Raw genomic sequence first — 21794 nt, forward strand, 5'->3', positions numbered from 1 at the left:
GTTTTCTGAATCCCAGCCTCGCTAATTACAAAGGGGTACATCATTCATGTTTGTTACCTGGTGGGGAAACTATTTAGCTATGACAACTCATGAAACAAAAAAGGCAACATCATTTTGCTTTTGCAGCAACAGTGGCAGAATGATGGGAGGAAAGGACAGAAGGTAGAGGAATCAAAAAGTTTTTAGTTCTTCAGTAAACTGTCTGTTAATACTCTAACTGTCCATTGACCCATGCATTGTGGGAACAGTGTAACAGTGCATGACCATATTATTAGAGGAACTGGCTAAATTATAGCAATCTCGACCTTGTCATAAAGGAAACCAGAAGAAACAAGTTGCAGCAATGTAGAAGGATGGCTCATCAGATACTCCTGGAAGAGGCAATAAAAGAAATTGGTGGAGAAGCTTTTTTATGCATACAGAAGCAACAAGAAACACTTCATGTGAAATTTGTTCATCACATCTTGTAGTATTAATGATAAGTAGCTACAAAAAGTTACCATGAATATAAACCCAGCTAATGCACGAATATCTGTGACTGAGGATGAAGTAGAAAAATTCCATGAAGAATTTGGTAAGAATCACATCAAATCAAATACTTGGTGACCTCAACAGAAAGATGGGGAAAAATGAAGATGACAAAAACTGTATGGAAAAATACAATTCAGGAAAAAGAAATTAGAAAAGGCAGAGACTAATAGATTAAATGGAAATCTCACACCTTTATATTATGTCATGGTGAATACCAAATATACCATAATGAATGAATTAGATTTTAATAGATAGGAAAGGACTTATTGCTGTGGAAGGTATCCCTGAGTTAGCTGTTTGTATACAATCAGACCATCAGTTATTAGAAGTAAGGTCAGAATTAACTTTTAAAACAAAACACTAAGAAGAATGAATAATGAGAAAGAAATAAGGAGTACAGTTAAAATGATTGAACCTTGAGTTATTAATGAGGCATACAAAAGAAGTTTTATTGTCACACACTAGCAATTTCATCCAGAAATTTAACCAATACTAATTAATTGCTGCAAGAAAGAGACCAAAAGAGCATAGAAAGCTCCTTAGTCAGCAAGCATTTGACTTACTTGCCAGAGAGAGATGACTTTCAGTAGCATCCCTAGGTTTGTTTAGAAATTTGCCTTTAAAATCTCAAGAAGGTGGGCAGCTGGGTAGCTCAGTGGAGTAAGAGTCAGGCCTAGAGACAGAAGGTCCTGGGTTCAAACCTGACCTCAGCCACTTCCCAGCTGTGTGACCCTGGGCAAGTCACTTGACCCCCATTGCCCANCCTCAGCCACTTCCCAGCTGTGTGACCCTGGGCAAGTCACTTGACCCCCATTGCCCACCCTTACCAATCTTCCACCTATGAGACAATATACCGAAGTACAAGGGTTTAAAAAAAAAATTTAAAAATAATAAAAATAATAAAAATAAATAAATAAATAAAATCTCAAGAAGGAGCAGCAATGCCTCACAAAGCAGAGAGGAACAGTCAAGGGAAAAGCCAGTTTAAAGAAATCATGGCAAGGTGTCCAGTTAAATAGAATTACCCCCAAGGGCATTTGAGATGGAGAGAGGTCTATAGACAAAAGGAAAAAGGGGGGAGGGATTTCAAATGCCATTTTAATGAATTGGTTTCCCCATCCAGAATAGTGGAACCACCACAGTTGGACCTTGGTATGACAGTTCCTGAAATACTTATAGAGAACATCAAAATTGCATTAAGAGAACAGAGTTTATAGGAAAAAGAATTGAATTGGATTAGGATATTAGAAGATCCATGCTAGTGGATTCACTCATTTGTGAAGATGTTTTAGGGACCCAAAATACAAATTATGTGAAAGAAATGATGATGCCAGAGAGACAGAAAAAAAAAAATCTCAAACCTTGTTAATACTGAAAAAAAGTGAATGAAAGATATAAGTAACTACCATCCTACAAGTCTGCTTTTCCATTTGTACAAAAATCTCTAAGAATCATAAAGATCACATCTTTACCATCTTACAATTTGAGAGATGAAGAAGATATAATATTGAATTGTGCTTATTGTTTGTTGTTTTGGGGAGGGAAAATTTTGATTGTGGAGCAAAACACTACCTTAACAGACTCTTATAGCAGTGTCTTCTATCCATACATCAAGATCACTCAAGGTTCCTTGGAAAATGTAATAGCAGAAATAATACTGTTCAACAGTTCTTTGATTATAAATATAAGCAAGAAATAAAACAGGAACATGCTTTCTAAAGTCATTCACTTCTGTGATAGAGGCGATGTAGTGCAGAGTCCAGGTTGAGGAACTTGACATCCTTCAAATGGTACTATTTGTGAATGAGATTGTACTGACTGCAGCAAGCCTCAGGAAATTGCAGAGCCTCTTGGGAAAAAAAAACTAATCACTTGGGAATTTGACCTGTCTATCCACACAGGAAAGGACAAATGGACAAAGGGGTATACTTTTGCTAAGATTTTGACATACACCTGAATGAACATCCTATAAAGCTTGCCAAACAGTATGTATATCTGGGACAAATGATATTTATATGGACATTTATGGGTCCAGAGTTGAAAAGGATGAGAGCAGAGCTGGATAACTTTTAGGAAATTGCAAAGCTCTTTTACTGATCTTAAGGTAAACCCTCACCTTCTGTATTAATATCGGTTTTTTCTGTTATCTTTTTTAATTATTATTTTTTAATTCAAAAATATTTTATTTTCCCAGTTACATGCAATAATAATTTTCAACATACATTTCCCAAAATTATAAGATTCAAACTGTCTCTTTCCTTCCCTTCCCTCACCCTACTCAGAGATGGTAAGTAATATGATTGGGGCCATATGTATATTATCATGCAAAACACACTTCCATTCTGGCCTTTGTTGTAAAAGCCCCTTAGTATCATTTCCAAGATCTCTATCCATTGAGCCACCTAACAGCCCCTAAGTCATTGTATATTTAGGTAGTGACCCATATAAAAGATTAGCATAGAATAAGATCATGAAAAATATAGTATGTTTGAGGTTCAAGTAATGAAAAAGGCCACAAGCTAGTCAGCTTCCCAGAAGTTTTGTGCTTTTGTATTGTGAATGCTCTAAGAAAAGTGTTAGAAGGCACTGGACCTTAGTGAGCACTGAAGACACAAAACTGACCCTACTATTAACAGATGAAAGTTATTTTAACAAATGGTTACAACCTTCATTGTCCCTTTGGAGCCATCTATTCATTCTGTGTATAGATAGGCCATTCCTCAGCTGGCTAAAATGAAAAGTCACACTCATTTATCAGTGTTCACACAGTGCTGAGTGTGTTGACACTAGTGTCAGGTTGTTTGCATGTGCTGTTCACTTGCATAATCTGGTTTGTAAAATGATATGTCACATTAAAATGCATGAACTTGATCTTAACATATTTGGCTAGAATCTTAGATCAGAAACTTTTTAGCACTGAGTATCAAGTCAAGTCATATCCAGTCATCAAGCATTTAAGTGCCAACTGTACCAGGCTCTGTGCTAAGCCAGGGAAACATGGGCAAAAATCATTCTCTGCTCTTAAGGACCTCACAACTAATGGGGGGAGATGACATGCAAACAACTGTTAAATTTAGTCAAAGTCACAATTAATCCTTTTTTGAATGTTTTGTTCTTAGAGAAATGCTTTGCCTACAATAGGTACAATCATATCCTGCTTGAGTTTACTTATGTACTAGAGCAAATAGAGTCTAATTATTGCTACATATTACTAATAGTAGAATTATGACAACTTGATTGTAACTAACTTTGGAAATGTTAAAATTTTCACTCCCATTTAACCTTTCCTAGTAGATGCAGGGAATGAAATCATTATTCTTTACTTCTTTGGCTTACATTATTACTTGCTTTAGACTAGCATTGGCAAAGACATGGCATACATAGAGAGCCAGCTGCTCTGTTCCCCCTCTTCCCTGAACCAGAGGGCATTCTTTACATGCCCCACCCCTCTATCCACCCTCCCAAAGCAAGCACTTCCTTTAATCCTAAGGGCTCAGGGAAAGCTTGAATTTGCCTTCTGGGCACTTGAATCTGAACAGGTTCACCAAAGAGGGTGACAAATGGCTGATAATATTTTAAAATACCATTTTATCCAAGATATTCGTAATTATCCTATCTAAATTTGGAAATAATGATTGTGTTTTTTGTATTTTCAGAAAGAAGTCCTGATAACCAAGTGACAAATGTTGGATTTTCTTTTTATGATGATTTCTGTTCACCTAAAAGCTAAGACAAAACCAGAGAAAATTAACAGTAATAAAGAGGGGTGTGGATCATATCACTAATTCTTAAGATCCCTAGTTGGGCTTTGTGTTTTAAAAAATTTTTATTTCAGACTATAGGCAGCACCTGGGGCTACTTAATTCTACTGTCCTTGGCACATAGGTATTTTTTAATAAGACAGGTTGTATGTGTTCTGTTGAATGACCAAAGCTTCTGTTGGATACTGTAATGCAGGATTTATGCATTTATTTTTATCGTGCATTACAATACAAAGGTAGACAATTTTCAGATGATCCTTAGAATACAAATATGCCACCAAATGTTATGGTCGTACTGTCATATTCTTCGTCTCTAGCACCTGTGTTTGAAAACCACAAATTCTTATGGATAAGGATTATACTATTCAACAAACACTTATTAAATAAATGCCTGCTATGTTTAGAGAGCTTTGTGATAGGAGATATATATGATCTTGCCAATAAGTGTTTAAATGTTTTTCTTCCAGTAGATTTAGAAATCTGATATTTGTATAAATGTCCTAATATCTTAGTCATTCATTCTGGAAGATAATATAAAGTAGAAATAAGAAAATTAATGTATTTTTAAAAGATATATTTGTCATTAGTAGAATTCATCTCTTGGTCAAGTTCTTATGGTGTGACTTAAGAATAGTTTTCTTTCAAAAATGTTGGAAATCAAATTGATGGGTGACTTTGAAGTTCATTAGTGTTTAACTCTATGTCTCATACATAGCTATTTCAGCTATGTATATTCATCATTTTTAGTATTGCAATATCTAATGATTAGAAACCTTAAGTGCTGAGTAACCTATTAATGCTAATGTGTTTGTTTTATTTTTAATAGAAAATGGACTTTCTTTGATTTTGTTTGGTTTGACTCAAGAAGAATTCTTGACTATACTAATGATCCATGGAAGTGCCAGCACTGTTGATTCCCTTTGTCATCTCAATGCTTGGGGGAGGTGCTCAATACCTATACATGCGTTAGAGGTAATTGGCTGAGTTATGGCAGAACCTTTATGTCAGACCTTTATAGGACTTGCTTGATTGGGCTCTATCAAATATTCAGTTCTTGTGAATATATAGAAAATTCATTAAACATACATAGCTAAAAGCATTTTAATTTTGACCTACATCGACTTATTTAATTCCTTCCTACCAACTACTTTTAACTGTACAGAAGTGAAAATTCTAACTTTAAAAGTTATTGGAGGGGGGTGGGGTGTAGCTGGGTGGCTCAGTAGATTAAGAGCCAGGCTCAGAGACGGGAGGTCCTGGGTTCAAATATGGCCTCAGACACTTCCTAGCTGTGTGATCCTGGGCAAGTCACTTGACCCCCATTGCCTAGCCCTTACCACTCTTCTGCCTTGGAGCCAATACACAGTATTGACTCTAAGAAGGAAGGTAAGGGTTTTTAAAAAAAAAAAAGTTATGGGGATGGGATTCAACTAAGGGCCTCAATGAATATAGAGCCAGGCCTGGAGACAGGAAGTCCTGGGTTCAAATTTAGCCTCAGATACTTCCCAGCTATGGACCCTGAGCAAGTCACTTAACCCCAGTCACCTAGACTTTATTGTTCTTCTGCCTTGGAACTGATATTTATATCTATTCCAACACAGAAGACATGAATTTAAAAAAAAACAAAACACAATTATACCACTACTAATTTCTAGACTGCTCCCTAATTTGCTTTACATGTACTTAGATTCCTTAAATTTTAGTGCAGAAAGAAATCACAGAAATCATTTAGTCCATTTCCATGTTTTTTTAGATGTAAAAACTGAGGCCTGTCAATGTTTAGTGCCTTACAAAGAACTTTTCAGTGCATTAAGTATCAAAGTTTTTTTTTGTTTTTTTTTTTGTTTTTTGTTGTTGTTTTTTGTTGTTGTTTTTTACCCTTAATTTTGGTGTATTGTCTCATAGGTGGAAGAGTGGTAAGGGTGAGCAATGGGGGTCAAGTGACCTGCCCAGGGTCACACAGCTGGGAAGTGGCTGAGGTCAGGTTTGAACCTAGGACCTCCCGTCTCTAGGCCTGACTCTCACTCCACTGAGCTACCCAGCTGCCCCCAGTATCAAAGTTTTTAAGAGTGAAAAACTATTCCTTGGCCTGACTCATTGATCTCTTCCTTTGATCATTATTAGGTCTATAAAAATTATTGTGTTTTTTTTTTATTCAGGCTGGGTTAGAGAACCATCAGTTGGATACAGTAGACTTCTTTTTGAAGAGCAAGGAGAATCTTTTCAATCCCTCTTCCACCTCTTCTGTACCCACACAGACTGCCAAGCTTCCATCCCATTTATATTTGAAAAGTGAGTAGAATCATCCTGATTTTTAATATTGCTTTGTCCAAACCTCCTGGAATGTTCAGCATTTTGGGTTATTGCAAGAAGGACTGCACAGGTGTCAGTATTTTAAGTAAAAATTTATAGTTTTCTTTGTTGGCTTGTATTCCAACCGTGTAGTTAGGATATACAGTCTTTCAAAGTGGCTAAGAGAGCTCCTGAGTTAGTTTTGACCATATTAAAGGAATATGACTACTAACCTATGATTTGGGACATAATGAATTTTGGGCCTGATTTCACTGCTTTCTTTTTTTATTTTTCTTTTCTTTTTTATTTTTTAGAAAAATTTTCCATGGTTACATGATTCATGTTTTTACTTTCCCCTTCACCCCCTCATAGCCGATGCATATTTCCACTGGTTTTAACATGTGTGATCAATCAAGACCTATTTCCATATTATTGATAGAAGCATTGGTGTGGTCATTTCGAGTCTACATCCCCAATCATGTCTGCATCAACCCATGTGTTCAAGCAGTTGTTTTTCTTCTGTGTTTCCACTCCTGCAGTTCTTCCTCTGAATGTGGGTAGTGTTCTTTTCCATAAATCCCTCAGAATTGTCCTGGGTCATTGCATTGCTGCTAGTCCAGAAGTCCATTACATTCAATTTTACCACAGTGTATCAGTCTCTATGTACAGTGTTCTTCTGGCTCTGCTTCTTTCACTCTGCATCAATTCCTGGAGGTCTTTCCAGTTCACATGGAATTCCTCCAGTCCCTGCTTTCTTTCTATGTGGCTTAGACTCCCTCTTCTAAGGTTTTGGCTTCCTTTTCTGACAAGTGGAAAGAATCATCCTAACCTGTTTTGTAAGAGTTACTAGTAGAAAGAACCACAGTGACTAATGGCAGAACTTTAAGCCTTTTGAATAAAAATACACACAAATCCAAGATGGCAGTACTATATTAGTTTAAATAATCTTTCAAGTCAGTTTTAGTAAATGTACTTAATTCCTTCTTTGGGTTAAACCAGCATCATGTCCTTAACTCTAGGATGTTTGGGGGTATATTTCTTTTGGGGGCATTTGGGCCCCAGCTACCTGTCTCTTTCCTTCTCTTCCTTGATAATTTACAATAACACATTTGTATGCCTCCTAGTAATTTTAAGAGCACAAAAGTACAAAAATGAGTATTAAATTAGCTCATATACAACTGATCTACATCCTTCATTTTAAACTGTTTATCTGGTTTCTTCCTAGATGTTAAGGAACTGATACCAGCATTGGATTTACTTTGTTCAGCTATCCGAGAAAATAATTCTGAAACTCAGAGCAGACACTTTTCAGAGCAACTGCTGAACCTTACATTATCTTTCCTCAACAAACAAATCAGGGACGTCTTTGCTCACACTGAAGGTACATGTTACAAGTATCCCATTTGCAACAATTCTGTGTTAGACTAAGGGATTCAGACCTCAGAAATCTGGTGGACATGACAGTGAGGAGTATAGAAGAACTTGGGTCCAAGTAGGGCAAAAGTTCATGTATTATAGGTAGATTATTATTTAAGTGAATAAAAAGGATATGGTATTGACATTAATGGTGGAATAGAAATAAGACCACTTTTTACATAAAGGGAAAATAAAGTTATCAATGTGCAGAACCACTAAGAGATGACAGAAAGAAGTTTTGGTAATTCCGTCTCTAAAATTTCATAAAACTAGTAAATTAGATTATATCCACTGGTCTACCTTTGGTTTTTTTAAATCAGTTTATTGATGATTTCCATAGAATTAGATGAACACATGCAGAATGGTGTGGATATTTTGACTACCTATATTATTGAACTTCGAACATTCATGATAAAATTTCCTCGGAAACCAGCTGATGCCATAAATGCATATATTGGTGAGGATGTGCCCAGAATAAATGAGAGTGAAATGTGGGGAAAGCTCAGCCCTGAGGTAAATATGTATTTTTGACCTTCGCTTTTCCCTCCCATAGTTCGCAGTGTTTGGAGAAAAAAATGGAAAAGTAAGAGTTCAGAATCTGCATACCCACTATACTGATTTGACCAGAAAACTTTGAATATCTCCCTGTATCATTGTGTACAATATAATAATATAATAAAAGGAATATCCCTAAACCAAGGCTAGGACTTTAAGACTAATGGCTGCAATTTCTCTTCTAGGAACTGCAAAGTTAATACCACAAACTAGTTGTAGTTTAGCAGCTCATCAACACTCTCCTTTGACTTAAGCTATAAAGTACTTCCTTTTTTTATAAATCCTTATCTTCTCTCTTAGTATCAATTCTAAGACAGAAGAGCAGCAAGAAGTAGGCACTCAGGGTTAAGTGACTTGCCCAGGGTCACACAGCTAGGCCTGTTTGAGGCCAGATTTGAACCCATGTCCTCCTGACTCTAGGTCTGGTGCTCTCTCCATTGTGTTACCTAGCTGCCCCAATATCATACTTCCATGCCAGTAAGGCTTGTCTTATCCTACCCTACCCAGTGATCCATGGTTCCCTTTGGTTATTTGGAATTGTTGCCATAGATTAGACTTTAAGGCAATTGTTTGAACCCTTCCTTGGATGCTAATTACCTCGTTTCTTTCCTTCTCTTACATCCCCTGCCTTTGTTTTCTAAATGTAGCTGACATTGTTGTCAACTTAACTGGGAAATGAGAGTGACTGGAAAAAGAAAAGGAGGTCATGGTGATAGGAAACAGTTTCTTTGATTCTCTCTACCTGCATCCTCTACCCAGCACCACTATGAAGATTGATATCAGAGTAGCTTATCTACAGTACTGGGTATCTAAAAGAGGTATAGAGTGATTGTATTTAAGAGCAGCTCAGAGAGCAGAAGTAATGTTTTGAGGAATAGATTGAAAAGTGAAGTGACAGTGGATGCATGAACATCCCTTGCATTGATACTTTTCAGATTTCCTAGATCCACACCAAAACATTTGGATTGATGAGCAGTCATAATGAACAATTCTGGTCCAAAGTAGTGATTAAAAAAAAAAAGAACATTTTCTTTTTCTTCCAGCAAGTCATCAACAATGCCATTTTAAACAACAAAATACCAGAGGCTCAGACCTTCTTCAGGTTTACCAACCATGCTGCTCAAAACCTTGAAGAACTGATTCGAATAGGATTAGAACTAGTCTTTGACAGGCTACTAAAGAACAATATCAAAGAAGCTTCAGAACTCTTAAAGAACATGGTGAGTGTTATATTAGTCTGTCGGATTCTAATGTCAGAGAATCCAGGAGCACTGTATTTCTGGTCTTTCTTCTGATTTCTTCAGAATTCAGGGAGATGTTAGTTTCCTAGTCAGGCCACATCTGTTGTTCTTATATTTTAGGTATCACACAATAGGAAGGGTGTTGATAAACTAGAACATTTCCAGAGGAGAGTGACTAAGATTACAAGAGGTCTGAAGAAAATGCCCAGGGAGGATCAGGTGCAGGAACCAGGCATGTCCAACCTGGAGAAGAAAGTATTTAGAGGAGATGACTTTTAAGTGCAAATAGCTATCGTGTGGAAAAGGGAGGCCAGAAATGGGAACAAGAAGGAGAAGTCGTGGACTGGTAAATTTCTAATTGATATAAAGAATAAACATTAACAAAAGAGTCCAGAAGTGGAATGGTCTGCCTCTGAGGGGAGTAGGCACATTACTGAAAAAAAATTTTTTTAAATTTACCTTCTGTCTTAGTATCAGTTCTAAAACAGAAGAACAGTAAGGGCTAGCTTAGTAGGCGAACGTTTCATATTGAGCCTACAGAAGTTCAAGGAACTTCCATTTTAGATTGTAAAAAAGACTCTGTATATTTCAGGGCTTCAACGTAAAGGACCAGTTGCACAAAATATGTTTGTATACAGCTGAGAAAAACATACGGGACTTTTTGGTAAGTGAAGATTGGTAAAAATCTATAGTCAATAAATTTTAGATAGTACTTCAATAAAAAATCATCATTGCATTATGTAGTAAATGTAAAATGTGTTCCCTTTACTTTCATTCTTGTTACTGCCTGTATGTTCACAGCATGAGCACAAACACACACACATAATTTGAATTTTAGTTTACATATTTGATGTGCATTAATTATTTTCACTTCTGAACCTCATGACAAAATGTCTTAGACGTATATTTGATTTTTGTAGCATCCGTTATTTAATTAGATATATTTAATTCAAGGTTGGCATTTTGAAAGAAGAAAATTATTTTTCTGAAGAAGAAAAGAGAACTATAGACTATGTATATCAGGTTGAAAAATTGTATGCAGGACCCTTCAAAGAAAACCCAGAGACCCAGGCCCTCCGGTAATTTCTTTCACTGTTTTCACACTGTTAATATTGAAGACTAATATTAATATGTTTTAGAAAATTAGATTTTGTTTGCTATATGTGCTGCCTTGTTGTCAATTTTAGAATTTTCTGTAGTCAGCAATTCTAAGTTTATATTCCCCATCAGCATAAAGCATGTCCCAAAAGTGGTGTTTCTTTCCAGAGAAGTTCCAGAGCTTTCTTTCATCTTGATGTTTTATAGCCATCTACTCATTTAGCAACAAATATTTATTGAATACTTTACGTAAAGTGCTTTGCTTTAAGCAAATAGATGTTGTTAAAATATTGCCAAATTGAATATGCTGAATTGGATGCTTTTTATAACCATGCTTAAGCTAAAAAGCAAATTTCCTTCTCTTAAATCCAAAATCAATGTGTGTTAGGAGCTGGAGAAAGGAAGACGATTTTTCCAAGCACAGATCTGTTTTAGACTTCTTAAAATTCAGTGAAAAAGATGAAATTTATCAGCAAGATCGTAGAATTGTTCTAAACTGGGCTCAGTGGTGGGATTGTCCAACACGAGAAAGCATCCTTCTACCTAGGACATCTACAGAAGGTAAATGTCATATAGTTTGAAATACAGGAAATAAAGTATGCTAAATTATCTATTGTTTATAGAAAGGACAATTCATATGTTTAAAAATGTATGTTTTCTTGTCTATTATTATATGATGCCTTAATTTTGTGTTTTGAAAATGGAGTTTTCAAATTGTTTTTAAGCACAAATTATCTTGTTATCAAATAACCCAATTAACCCATTAGTGGTTTATTAAACAACTATTATGTGCCAGTTTTATGCTATGTAGCCATGATTCAAAGACAGAAAACAAATAATCCCTGCTATCAAGGATTAGCATTCTATTGGAAGAAAATATATACATATATGTATAAATTCAAAATAAATTTATGGTAAATTTTTTGAAGGAAGGTTCTAGCTGCTGGGAGGATCAATAAAGAGTGTTAAAAGATAATGAGGATAGTTTAAAAAGCCATCTCTTGTCAGGACTCTTCTTATAGCTTTTCTGGAAGTGTGCTGACCAAAAGATGAACCAAATCTTTAAAAGGAAGAGAATGAAATGGCCTAGTGAATAATATTTCAACCATATAATCACTGAATTATTGAGTTTAGCAGCATTCATAGTTCATTAATGTTCTAAGAATCATAATGATTTTGATTTCTTCTGTATATAGAACTCAAGGCCTGTTCTCCTCAAGTTCTCTGGATGTATATAACAGCTCGTCATGACTGGTTAAGCATTTTCTCATGGATTGAAGAATTGTATACCCAGAAGGGTTGTGTTTCACCTCTACAGGCTAAATGGCCCCATCTGACAGTAGATATTATTGATCAGAATACATGCAGCAATGATTTTCTTAGAAATGAAATACTGGATACACTGGCCAGGTATTGTAAAGGAATCACCAGCTGAGAGTCAGAACTAAAGTTTGGGGCATTAGAGATGAATGCATGATTTTTCCCCCTTTGAATAGTGTTAATTCGGTACTGCTATATGTTCTGTTGTCTATCATAGAATAAAATGTATTAAAAATTACAAAGCAAGGGGCAACTGGGTAGCTCAGTGGATTGAGAGCCAGGCCTAGAGACGGGAGGTCCGAAGGTTCAAATCTGGCCTCAGACACTTCCCAGCTGTGTGACCCTGGGCAAGTCACTTGACCCCCATTGCCTACCCTTACCACTCTTCTGCCTTGGAGCCAATACACAACATTGACTCCAAGACGGAAGGTATGGGTTTAAAAAAAAAATTACAAGGCATTGGGATAAAGTGGCTATAGTAGAATGAGTCAGGTCTGGAGACGGGAGGTTCTGGCCTCAAATTTGGTTGCAGACACATCCTCGCTGTGTGATTCTAGGCAAGTAATTTAACCCCCAATGTCTAACTCTTATTGCTCTTCTACCTTGGAACTCATACAAAGTATCTAAGATAAAGACAAGAATAAAAAAAATCACAAGGTGTTTTACCCTGTTGTAAAGCTGAGATTTTACTTGTAAAAAATTATTTTATGAGTCATTTCATGATATGACTATAATGATGTCGTTGATATCCTTTTAAAGTTTGGATGCAGTTCTTCCAAGGGAATTCAACAAGATTTCAGAGAGATGTTTAGTAGTTTCTGGCCTGTTTGGTTAAATTGAGACCAAGATTCCTGATTCCCTCTCCTATATTCTGACCTCAAATTTCTCTAATTCTTTTCTGTTTTATTGCTATACCTGTGTGAATGAAATAAGCTAAAAAGAGAGTGGTGTATGGAATAATAGAAGTGATGAATTTTGGTAAAACTAAACAGGTTAGTTATCACTTACCACCCAGGTACCTTTGAGTGGTCCTCAAAACTATATATCATGATGACAGAATATTTAGTTTTTTTTTTTTTTAAAATAGACTTTCATTGAGGAAAAAGCTATAGGTTCTTAAAAGTGCTATAGTTTCCTTAAAGTAATCTAGTCTACCCACTTTCTACTAAGCCCAACTCTTCTAATTTATAAAAGCAGAGAAGGCTATAAGATTTGACTTTAAAACCAAGAAATTTGTTGTTGTTCAGTTGTGTCCAAGTCTTCATGATACCATGGATCATAGCACACCAGACCCTTCTATCTTTCAGTATCCCTCGAAGTCTGTCTGAGAACATGTTCATTGTGTTTGTAACACCATCTATCTCATCCTCTACTGCCCCCTTTTCTTTCTGCCTTCAGTCTTTCCAGCATCAGGGAAATCAAGAACAGCTACTGAAAAGAAAACACTAATTAATTCAGTCTTTTTTTTTTTTTTTTTTGATTAGCGAAGTTTATTTTTTTATCATAAAGCACACAAGCTGCATGTAACAGGGAAAAGAGTACAGGATTTGGAGTTGAGCATCTGGATTTGAATCCAGGTGCCAACAGTTATCTATATAACTGTGGCTCAGTCATTTCAAAAACTCTGGGTCTCAGCTTCATCTGTAAATTGAGGGGTTGGACTCAATGACTTCTAATTTACTTCCCCTTCTTAATCGTCAGTCCTCTGGTTCTTAAGGGAGTTTAACTTTTTCAAAGCACTTTCACCTGCATGTGCTGTAAAAGAATATTTTACTTTATCCCTTTGTGATGCAGTAGATGTAGGGGAGATATCATTCTAATCCTTCACTCTGATTCAGTTGGTTTAAGGATAAGGGACTGAGGTCTAGAGAAGTTAAGGCTCACCTATGGTCCCCCAGCAATTTAATGTCTGAGCTCATAGTAGAATCTGGGGTGGCCATTGTCATCTATTTCTTTTCATTGCCCTACTTGCCTTTCATTCTTCTTTACAAATGTTGAAGGAACATTTGAATTAAATGTGAATGCCTTTCTTCATGTAATTTTTCCAAACAGGACACCCAGAGTGAGAGCCATTCTCTTACATTGTAAAAATACCAGTGGAGCATGTGGGCTCTTCCCATCAATGATTCCTCCTTCTCACTATGTGACCAGTCCATCTTTTTTGCTAATCTTTCTGATGACATCCCCTTGTACAAAATTTTTCATTGGTTTAATTGGTATTTTTCATATGCCTCACCACTGGTCCCTTTATTTCTTGGGCATTTGTGACATGGCTATACGGCATGCTCGAGAGGATATTTTTATTAAAAAGATAAGCCTTTGATTGTAGGAAAATGCTACAGTTTCCCTAAGGTGCACTTATATACCTTCTCTATGCTCTTCAACTCTGAGCCCTTGACCTTATCCTAACCTGCTGGGGCCCTTGCTCACTTCTTGGTCCTGGGGTCCCAATCTTGTTCCCTCCTCTGCTGTGTGAAGTTCTTATCTCATGGTCCTAAGAGCATAAGAGCTTTTCACCAACAGATTAGACATGTGCTACAGTCCTGAGTCCCCAGGGTAGACCAGAGCCCAATGAAGAAGTGAGAACTAAGGAGAAATAGGGAACAGTAGTAGGGAAAGGTCTGTTCAGCTTGCTTATTTTTGTGACCTCCTCCATTAAATGATGTCTTAGTTCCCCTTGCCCCTAAAAAAATGAAAAGCTCTGTGTACTGAGAGGATAGCTCTGTGGGTGGTCCATCTAGCTGTATATCAGAGTCTGGCCACTTTGAAATTGTTTAGAAGCAGTATTGAGTATTGGCAGCTTTTGTTTCTAAATACCTCTTTCTTAAATGCTTTCAATTTGTCCAATATGATATAGCCTGCTCTAAATACTTTTAAATTTGTCATCAAATTGATCCTCTTTCCCTTTGTAGAAATGGAATTTTCCTAACATCTGAACTAGAAGACTTTGAACTCTTGCTCATAAGACTAAGCCGTATTGGAGGTGTGATGCAGGATCCACTTCCTGTTCAAGACTATACTTCCCAGAAGGGTTTGGATTTCCATTCTTGCTTTATTCTATATTGCTTAGAGCATGGTCTGCAGCATCTGCTCTACGTCTACCTTGATTATTACCAGTAAGTAGTAGGAATCGATCTATCCTACAGTATTTCTTAATGTTTCCTTCAATGTAAACATAATTTTTGGGAAATGTTGGCCATTCATTTAGGAGATGTTGATACTCTAAAAGTGATTTCCATTTATTTGTATCATTAATTTATACCACATTTAACATAGTGCCATGCATAGTTAAGCTTAACAGATCCTTTTTGCCAGTAATGATTTTGTAAATAATATTTCTATTAACCCTTTAAATATAAGAAAAGATAGAATTAAAATTAAAGAAAGTTGTCGTTTTTTTAAATAAACCCTTTCCTTCTGCCTTAGAACCAATACATAGTATTGGCTCCAAGGCAGAAGAGTGATAAGGGCTAGGCAATGGGGGTCAAGTGACTTGCCCAGGGTCACACAGCTAGGAAGTATCTGAAACCAGATTTAAACCCAGGACCTCCTGTCTCTGGACTTGGCTCTCAATCCATTGAGCCACCCAGCTACCTCCTTAAAGAAAGTTTTTAAAAGATTAGATTTGTTTTTTAAGGAGAGAGAAATGCTTCTAAAGGCTCCACTGAATTCCAGTACTTTCTGCTCTTTTAGGTAAATAAATGTTAAACAGGCCTGAGAGAAGTATTATATTATTAGTTCTGCTAGGAATTTTATTTTATGCTTCTATAAATTCTTACCTATATAAAGGCTACATTTGCAGAGTCATGTATCCATGGTGAGCTAATGATTAATATTGAACCAATAGCTCATAACAACCGATTTTATTGTCTTAATTCTTTTGTGTAGTGTGGTCCCAGGGTTAGGATAGTTTTGCATATTTGTATTACATAGCAATAAGGCTTATTTAGCTATCGAAAAATTTTTCTCATCACTCCTGGTAAGAAAACTGAAATGTGATTTATTTTTTTCAATAGTCAGTCCTGGGCCTAGATTCTTCAATCTTAACTGCATCTCTTAAAATTGAGAAAGAACATTGAAAGGATCTTTTATTAATTATATCAATCAGATTGTGAATTTCTGAGATTTGCTTTTTTTTGCTATAAAACCAATGAAACATAAGGTATTTTTTAGTGTAGAGTGTCATTTTTTTCACATGGTAAAATTTCCTTTTGATTTGGGGTGACTATACAACCTCATATAATGTTTTGAGTTCCTTTCATTGAATATAGTGGTGATAGTGTATGGTAATTTCTTTTCTTTACTCCCAAGGTTCCTTTTCAAACTGTTATTTCATTATATATCTCTAATATATCACATGTATTCATCATGCTAAACACTGTCATTTTTATGTTATTTTTAGCCTTACTCCTTTGAATTGTCCCCTTTTGGAGAAAGAAGAATTGCACGAAACTTACCCTTGGTTTGAATTTTTGATTCGGTGTCGACAGATTTCCAGTAATCTAGCAGGTATCTATTAAATAGGAAGACTTTGGAGAATTAATTGGTCTACTGATATTCCTTGACTTTAGAAATACTTATCTTATTTTTTCGTAACCTTCATTTCCAAATATATCTTGTCTCCTTTCCCTCCCTAGGGAATCAAACCATCCCATCTAACAAAAATTTAAAAAGTGATTATTTTCCTTTCTTTTCTCTTTCCTATCTCTTTTGTTCTCCATGAGTATGAAAGAGGAGAGAAATATGCAAAAATTAGCTTGAAAACAAAAGATATCATTAGGTTTTTTTTTTAAGTTCAATTTGTTGTTGTTCAATTAATATATTGATCTTGTCTGACAGTACATGTAGTATTGCACATCTGTAATCCTCCATACAAACTTCTGCAGTGATTTCCTCCACTCTTCAGTTCTTTTGACTAGAGGAAAATTCATCAGCCTTGAGACCCAATTCTCATTTAGGATGCAGGTAGATCTATGTAGAAGACCAAAAAGTATTCATCTGCTCCCTGGCAGAAAGAAACCAGGCTACTTGTAGAACAGAATGGGTATGTCTTCTGTCTCTAAAGCAACCTTTTCTCTTTGTACTCTTTTCTGCCTTCCTCTTTTTTAAAAATATAAAACCAATGAAGTATTATTTTCAAGTGTAGAGTATCTACACTCAAAAAAGAAGAGGAGCTACTCTTAGCACAGCTTCAACAGAGAACAATATAATTAGCATTTGGAAGAATTCAGCTATTTTCTGATCATTTGGGGATTCGGGTTATGGCAAAAAGAAATCTATAGTGTTAGAACTTCGGTAACTTTAGGCTTTGTAATTATACCGATGATGGAGAATGTATTTATCTAAGGTCTATCTAAAGATTCAGTAAAGGAAATGGTCTACAAAACCATACACCCAGAAGAAATCTGTAGTAAACTTTTTCAGTAGGAGTTGCCTATACTGTTAGAGAAACTTGTTGAGGAGAGTTTTATTATTTTTTAATCATTTTGCTTTCTAAAAATTATTTTCACCTGATTCCTAGTTTAGGATAGTTTCTTTTTAAAAAATCTTTTGTGATAACTTTTTAAAAATAATCTAAGCAACTTAAAAAACAAAAAATAGCAATTTTTTTAAAACAAGAAACTCTCAAATTAGGAAGTAGGTGAAAATATAAAGCAAGATGTAGCCCTTCTCTTCCCCCCTCCTAGAGATCCATCTAACAAAGAATATTTTTAAAAGAAATGGGGGGAAAAGGACTAAAGCATTTTGCATTTATTTCATCCAGTGATGGTAGGACTAGACTTTTGTTGCTTGCTTCATTTTTTTAATTCCAAAGTTGTCAAGCATTCTCTAGTTGCAAAACATTGAATCAGTACATTGAAAAAACCTGAAAGTTTAGGCAATATTTCATATCCCTTGATCTCTCACCTTTGCAAAGGAGGTGGTTTTTTATACCTCTTCTTTGGGGCCACGCTGACTTATTCTTTATAACTTTGCAACCATCATTTTCACTTATTTTGCAATTGTTGCTCTTTCTATTTATAGTGTTTGTATGTGTACAAATAGACACATTTGTGTGTATTGTTTTCTTTGCTTAGCTTACTTCACTCTTCATTTTATTTAAAACCTTTTCCATAATCATCACATTTGTTGTTTCTCATAACACAGTTTTTACATACAATTATATTAACATACCACAGTATGTTTTTTTGTTTTTGTTTTTGTTTTTTAATTTTTAAACCCTTAACTTCTGTGTATTAACTTATAGGTGGAAGATTGGTAAGGGTAGGCAATGGGGGTCAAGTGACTTGCCCAGGGTCACACAGCTGGGAAGTGGCTGAGGCCGGGTTTGAACCTAGGACCTTCTGTCTCTAGGCCTGCCTCTCAATCCACTGAGCTACCCAGCTGCCCCCCACAGTATGTTTAGCTATTTTCTCAGGGATGGTTTTTGGTTCTTTGCTACAGAAATAGTGCTGCTATTAATGTTAAGGGGACTTTGTTTTTTATTCAGTTATTTTCTGGAATTATATACCTAGAAGGAGCATCCCTGGGTCAAAGGGTATGGACATTTTAGTCACTTTATATAGTTCTTAATTGCTTTCCAAAATGATTGTGCTGATTACCAACTCTACCAACAATAAATTGCACTAGTAATCCTTTCTTCCCACAACCTCTCCATCATTGACTATTAACATATGTTGTCATCATTGCCAGAATAGTTATTTCTTTCTTTTTTTCTTTTAAAATTTTTTTTTTAAACTCTTACCTTCCGTCTTGGAGTCAATACTGTGTATTGGCTCCAAGGCAGAAGAGTGGTAAGGGTAGACAATGGGGGTCAAGTGACTTGCCCAGGGTCACACAGCTGGGAAGTGGCTGAGGCCAGATTTGAACTTAGGACCTCCCATCTCTAGGCCTGACTCTCAATCCACTGAGCTACCCAGCTGCCCCAGAATAGTTATTTCAAAAAATATATTCTTTCTTTCCAGATCCCAAACTGATTTTTCAGGCAAGTCTTGCTAATGCTCAGATACTGATTCCCAGTAACCAAGCCAGTGTGAGCAGTATGCTGTTGGAAGGACATACCCTCTTGGCCCTTGCCACAACAGTATACGCTTCTGGGGGCCTTAGCCAGGTAATTGTTTATCATTGTCATCAGTGCATGTTAAGAAAAGCTTAGATCTAATAAAAAAATATCTTTGGCTCCTCTGGTCCTCAGTGGATTGTAGAAACTGAATTTTCAAGTATCTTGATGGTTTACATAGCACAGAATTTGGTAAATTTTTTTCTAATTTCATTTTCTCTAGGTGGAAAGAGATCATGTCTATTATCTGATGATTTTTCTTTTCTTTTCTAATAATCTGTTTTTAAATCTTGTGGACTTAAAGATTAACTGGTACTTTTTATATGGTCAGACAGTTTATGTGTGGGATGGGGGGAACTACATTTACTTCTGTTTTTTTGAGACTGGTTAATGACCAGGGGAATTTACTCAGTCTGCTTAGTTGAATGACTGGAGGAAATGTTTATACTGTTTAAAACATAGGATCAACTAGATTGCATAGTGGATAGAACATCAGGCCTAGAGTAGGGAGCCCTGGGTTCAAATTTAACCTTAGACCTGTGACCCTGGGCAAATCCCTTAACCTCAATTGCTTAACCCTTACCACTCTTGTATCTTAGAATTGTTATTAGGAAAGAAGGTAAAGGTTTAAAAAAAATAATAAAATATATTACATCAAAAATCTGAATGACTTTAGCCTAAATTTCTTAGTTCTTTGGATTGCGACTAGTTACAAGGTCTTTTTGTTTGTTTATTTGCTTCTCCACAGATAAGAGTCTGATAACTCATTTGTCCTATAAAATCTTAAGAGTTGCCTAGAGCGCTAAGAAGCTAAGTGGGTTACATGGCTAACTAATATATGTCAGAGACAGGACTTTAACCCAGGCCCCTCAGACTTCTAGGCTGCCCCTCTACTCCCAGGGCCATACCTCCTCTTGGTAGTATTAGTTACTAATTTATTTTCTTATTTTTTATTTTACCATCTCTTAGAAATTAAAATCATAGTAAAGAACTGCAGAACTTAAAAATGATCCAGTCCAAATCTCTTCATTTTATAAATGAGATGACTCACGTGCCCAGAAAGAGGTTACATGACCCGCCCAAGGTCACATGACTAGTTAATGGCAAATCTTGGATCAGGACCAGATCTTTTGATTGACAGTCCATTACTGTTTTCACTACATTGTATGACCTCCCTAGTGTACTCTGTTTGTTTCTAAATTAATGTTCTTTTTTAAAAACCTTTATCTACTATCTTAATATCAGTTCTAAGACAGGAGAGTGGCAAGGGCTAGGCAATTGTGGTTAAATGACTTGCCCAGGATCACACAGCTAAGAATTACCTGGGACCAGATTTGAATCGGGGTCCTCCTGACTCTAGGCTTGGCATTCTATCCACTGTGCTACCTAACTGCCTCTAAATGAATATAATTTCACGGGAATTCTGAAAGAAAGACATTTGAAGATTTTAAGAAGGAAAAGAAGGGGTGGTAATACAAGTACCATTATCTGTTTTTCTCTAAATTTAGGTCATTCAGAAAGAAGAAGGGGAAACCTCTTTGAGGAAGGTGGATCCCCAGCTCCTAAAAATGGCCTTAACTCCTTACCCCAAGCTCAGAGCTGCTCTCTTTCCACAGTACCCGGTCCCTAATATCCTGCCCCATGATATTACACTCTACCACCTTATTCAGGTATGTAAATATAATGTAAATTAAATATGCTAAATATAATCTTCTGGTGGCTAGTTGCAAACCCAGCTTAATTAACATACTCCCCATCATCCTGTTGCTGTTTGTTTTTGATGGCTAGTATTTAAAGAAATAGATCTTTTCCCTCTTTCAATCATATTCCTGGGACCATGACTTTTACCTTTTATTTTGCTGTGTCTGTAGCTGTGTGTAAATGGAATTAGCTCAAGCCCATTCATAGTTAAAACTCTAGCCACCAGAGATAATGTCATCCCTACCTCCCTGAGGAGGGGAGAGGAGATGAGTTACCCACACGTGACAATAAGTAACAAATCAAGAACAAGGGACTGCCCAAAAGGGCAGTCCAAAACAGTGTTGAGGCTGTCATTTGTCCACTTGAATTAGAGGCAGACCTCCAGGAAGTGACGAAAGCTGCTGTCTTTCAAATATGATGGTAACTTCCTGTTGAGGCAGTTGGCGCTTTGAACTTGGTGCTGAAGGATCTCTGCTGAGACCTCAGGCGGCTTCCCTCTGAATTGTCACGTGGGTGAGTTAGGCTGACTCTCTTTCTCCTCCCTTGGTGTTTCTAGAGTCTTTACCTCAGTAAGGCTTCTTTGCCTCTCTAATTGCTAAGGCCTTGTGACTAGTAGCCTAGTTTAATTAGCCTTTTAACCCTCTCTCCATCTGGACCTCTGCCGGCCCAGGCCAGCCTCTCCCTCTCTCTATTTCCCTAACTTCTACCTTCCCAATTGTAAATAAACTACCATAAAACCCATCCTGACTTGGGTCTATTTTAATTATGGAATCAATCTGAATTATTGATTCCTGACGACCACACCTTAAAAAAAAAAAA

At 36.3% G+C, this 21794-nt stretch overlaps 1 protein-coding gene across 1 annotated transcript in view; it reads left to right on the forward strand.

The window, feature by feature from the left end:
- Window positions 1–21794, forward strand: part of SPG11 (SPG11 vesicle trafficking associated, spatacsin) — a 91409-nt gene that overhangs the window by 16918 nt on the left and 52697 nt on the right. The window contains exons 7-19 of the mRNA XM_044665075.1: window positions 5119–5264; window positions 6452–6584; window positions 7810–7965; window positions 8341–8513; window positions 9599–9775; window positions 10389–10460; window positions 10751–10875; window positions 11283–11455; window positions 12091–12304; window positions 15127–15330; window positions 16617–16723; window positions 19180–19325; window positions 20783–20944. Of these exons, the coding sequence (XP_044521010.1) occupies window positions 5119–5264; window positions 6452–6584; window positions 7810–7965; window positions 8341–8513; window positions 9599–9775; window positions 10389–10460; window positions 10751–10875; window positions 11283–11455; window positions 12091–12304; window positions 15127–15330; window positions 16617–16723; window positions 19180–19325; window positions 20783–20944 (1988 nt within the window). The remainder of the gene's footprint in view (window positions 1–5118; window positions 5265–6451; window positions 6585–7809; window positions 7966–8340; window positions 8514–9598; window positions 9776–10388; window positions 10461–10750; window positions 10876–11282; window positions 11456–12090; window positions 12305–15126; window positions 15331–16616; window positions 16724–19179; window positions 19326–20782; window positions 20945–21794) is intronic.

This window comes from Gracilinanus agilis, chromosome 2 (assembly GCF_016433145.1).
Source record: "Gracilinanus agilis isolate LMUSP501 chromosome 2, AgileGrace, whole genome shotgun sequence".
Taxonomy (NCBI): Eukaryota; Metazoa; Chordata; class Mammalia; order Didelphimorphia; family Didelphidae; genus Gracilinanus; species Gracilinanus agilis.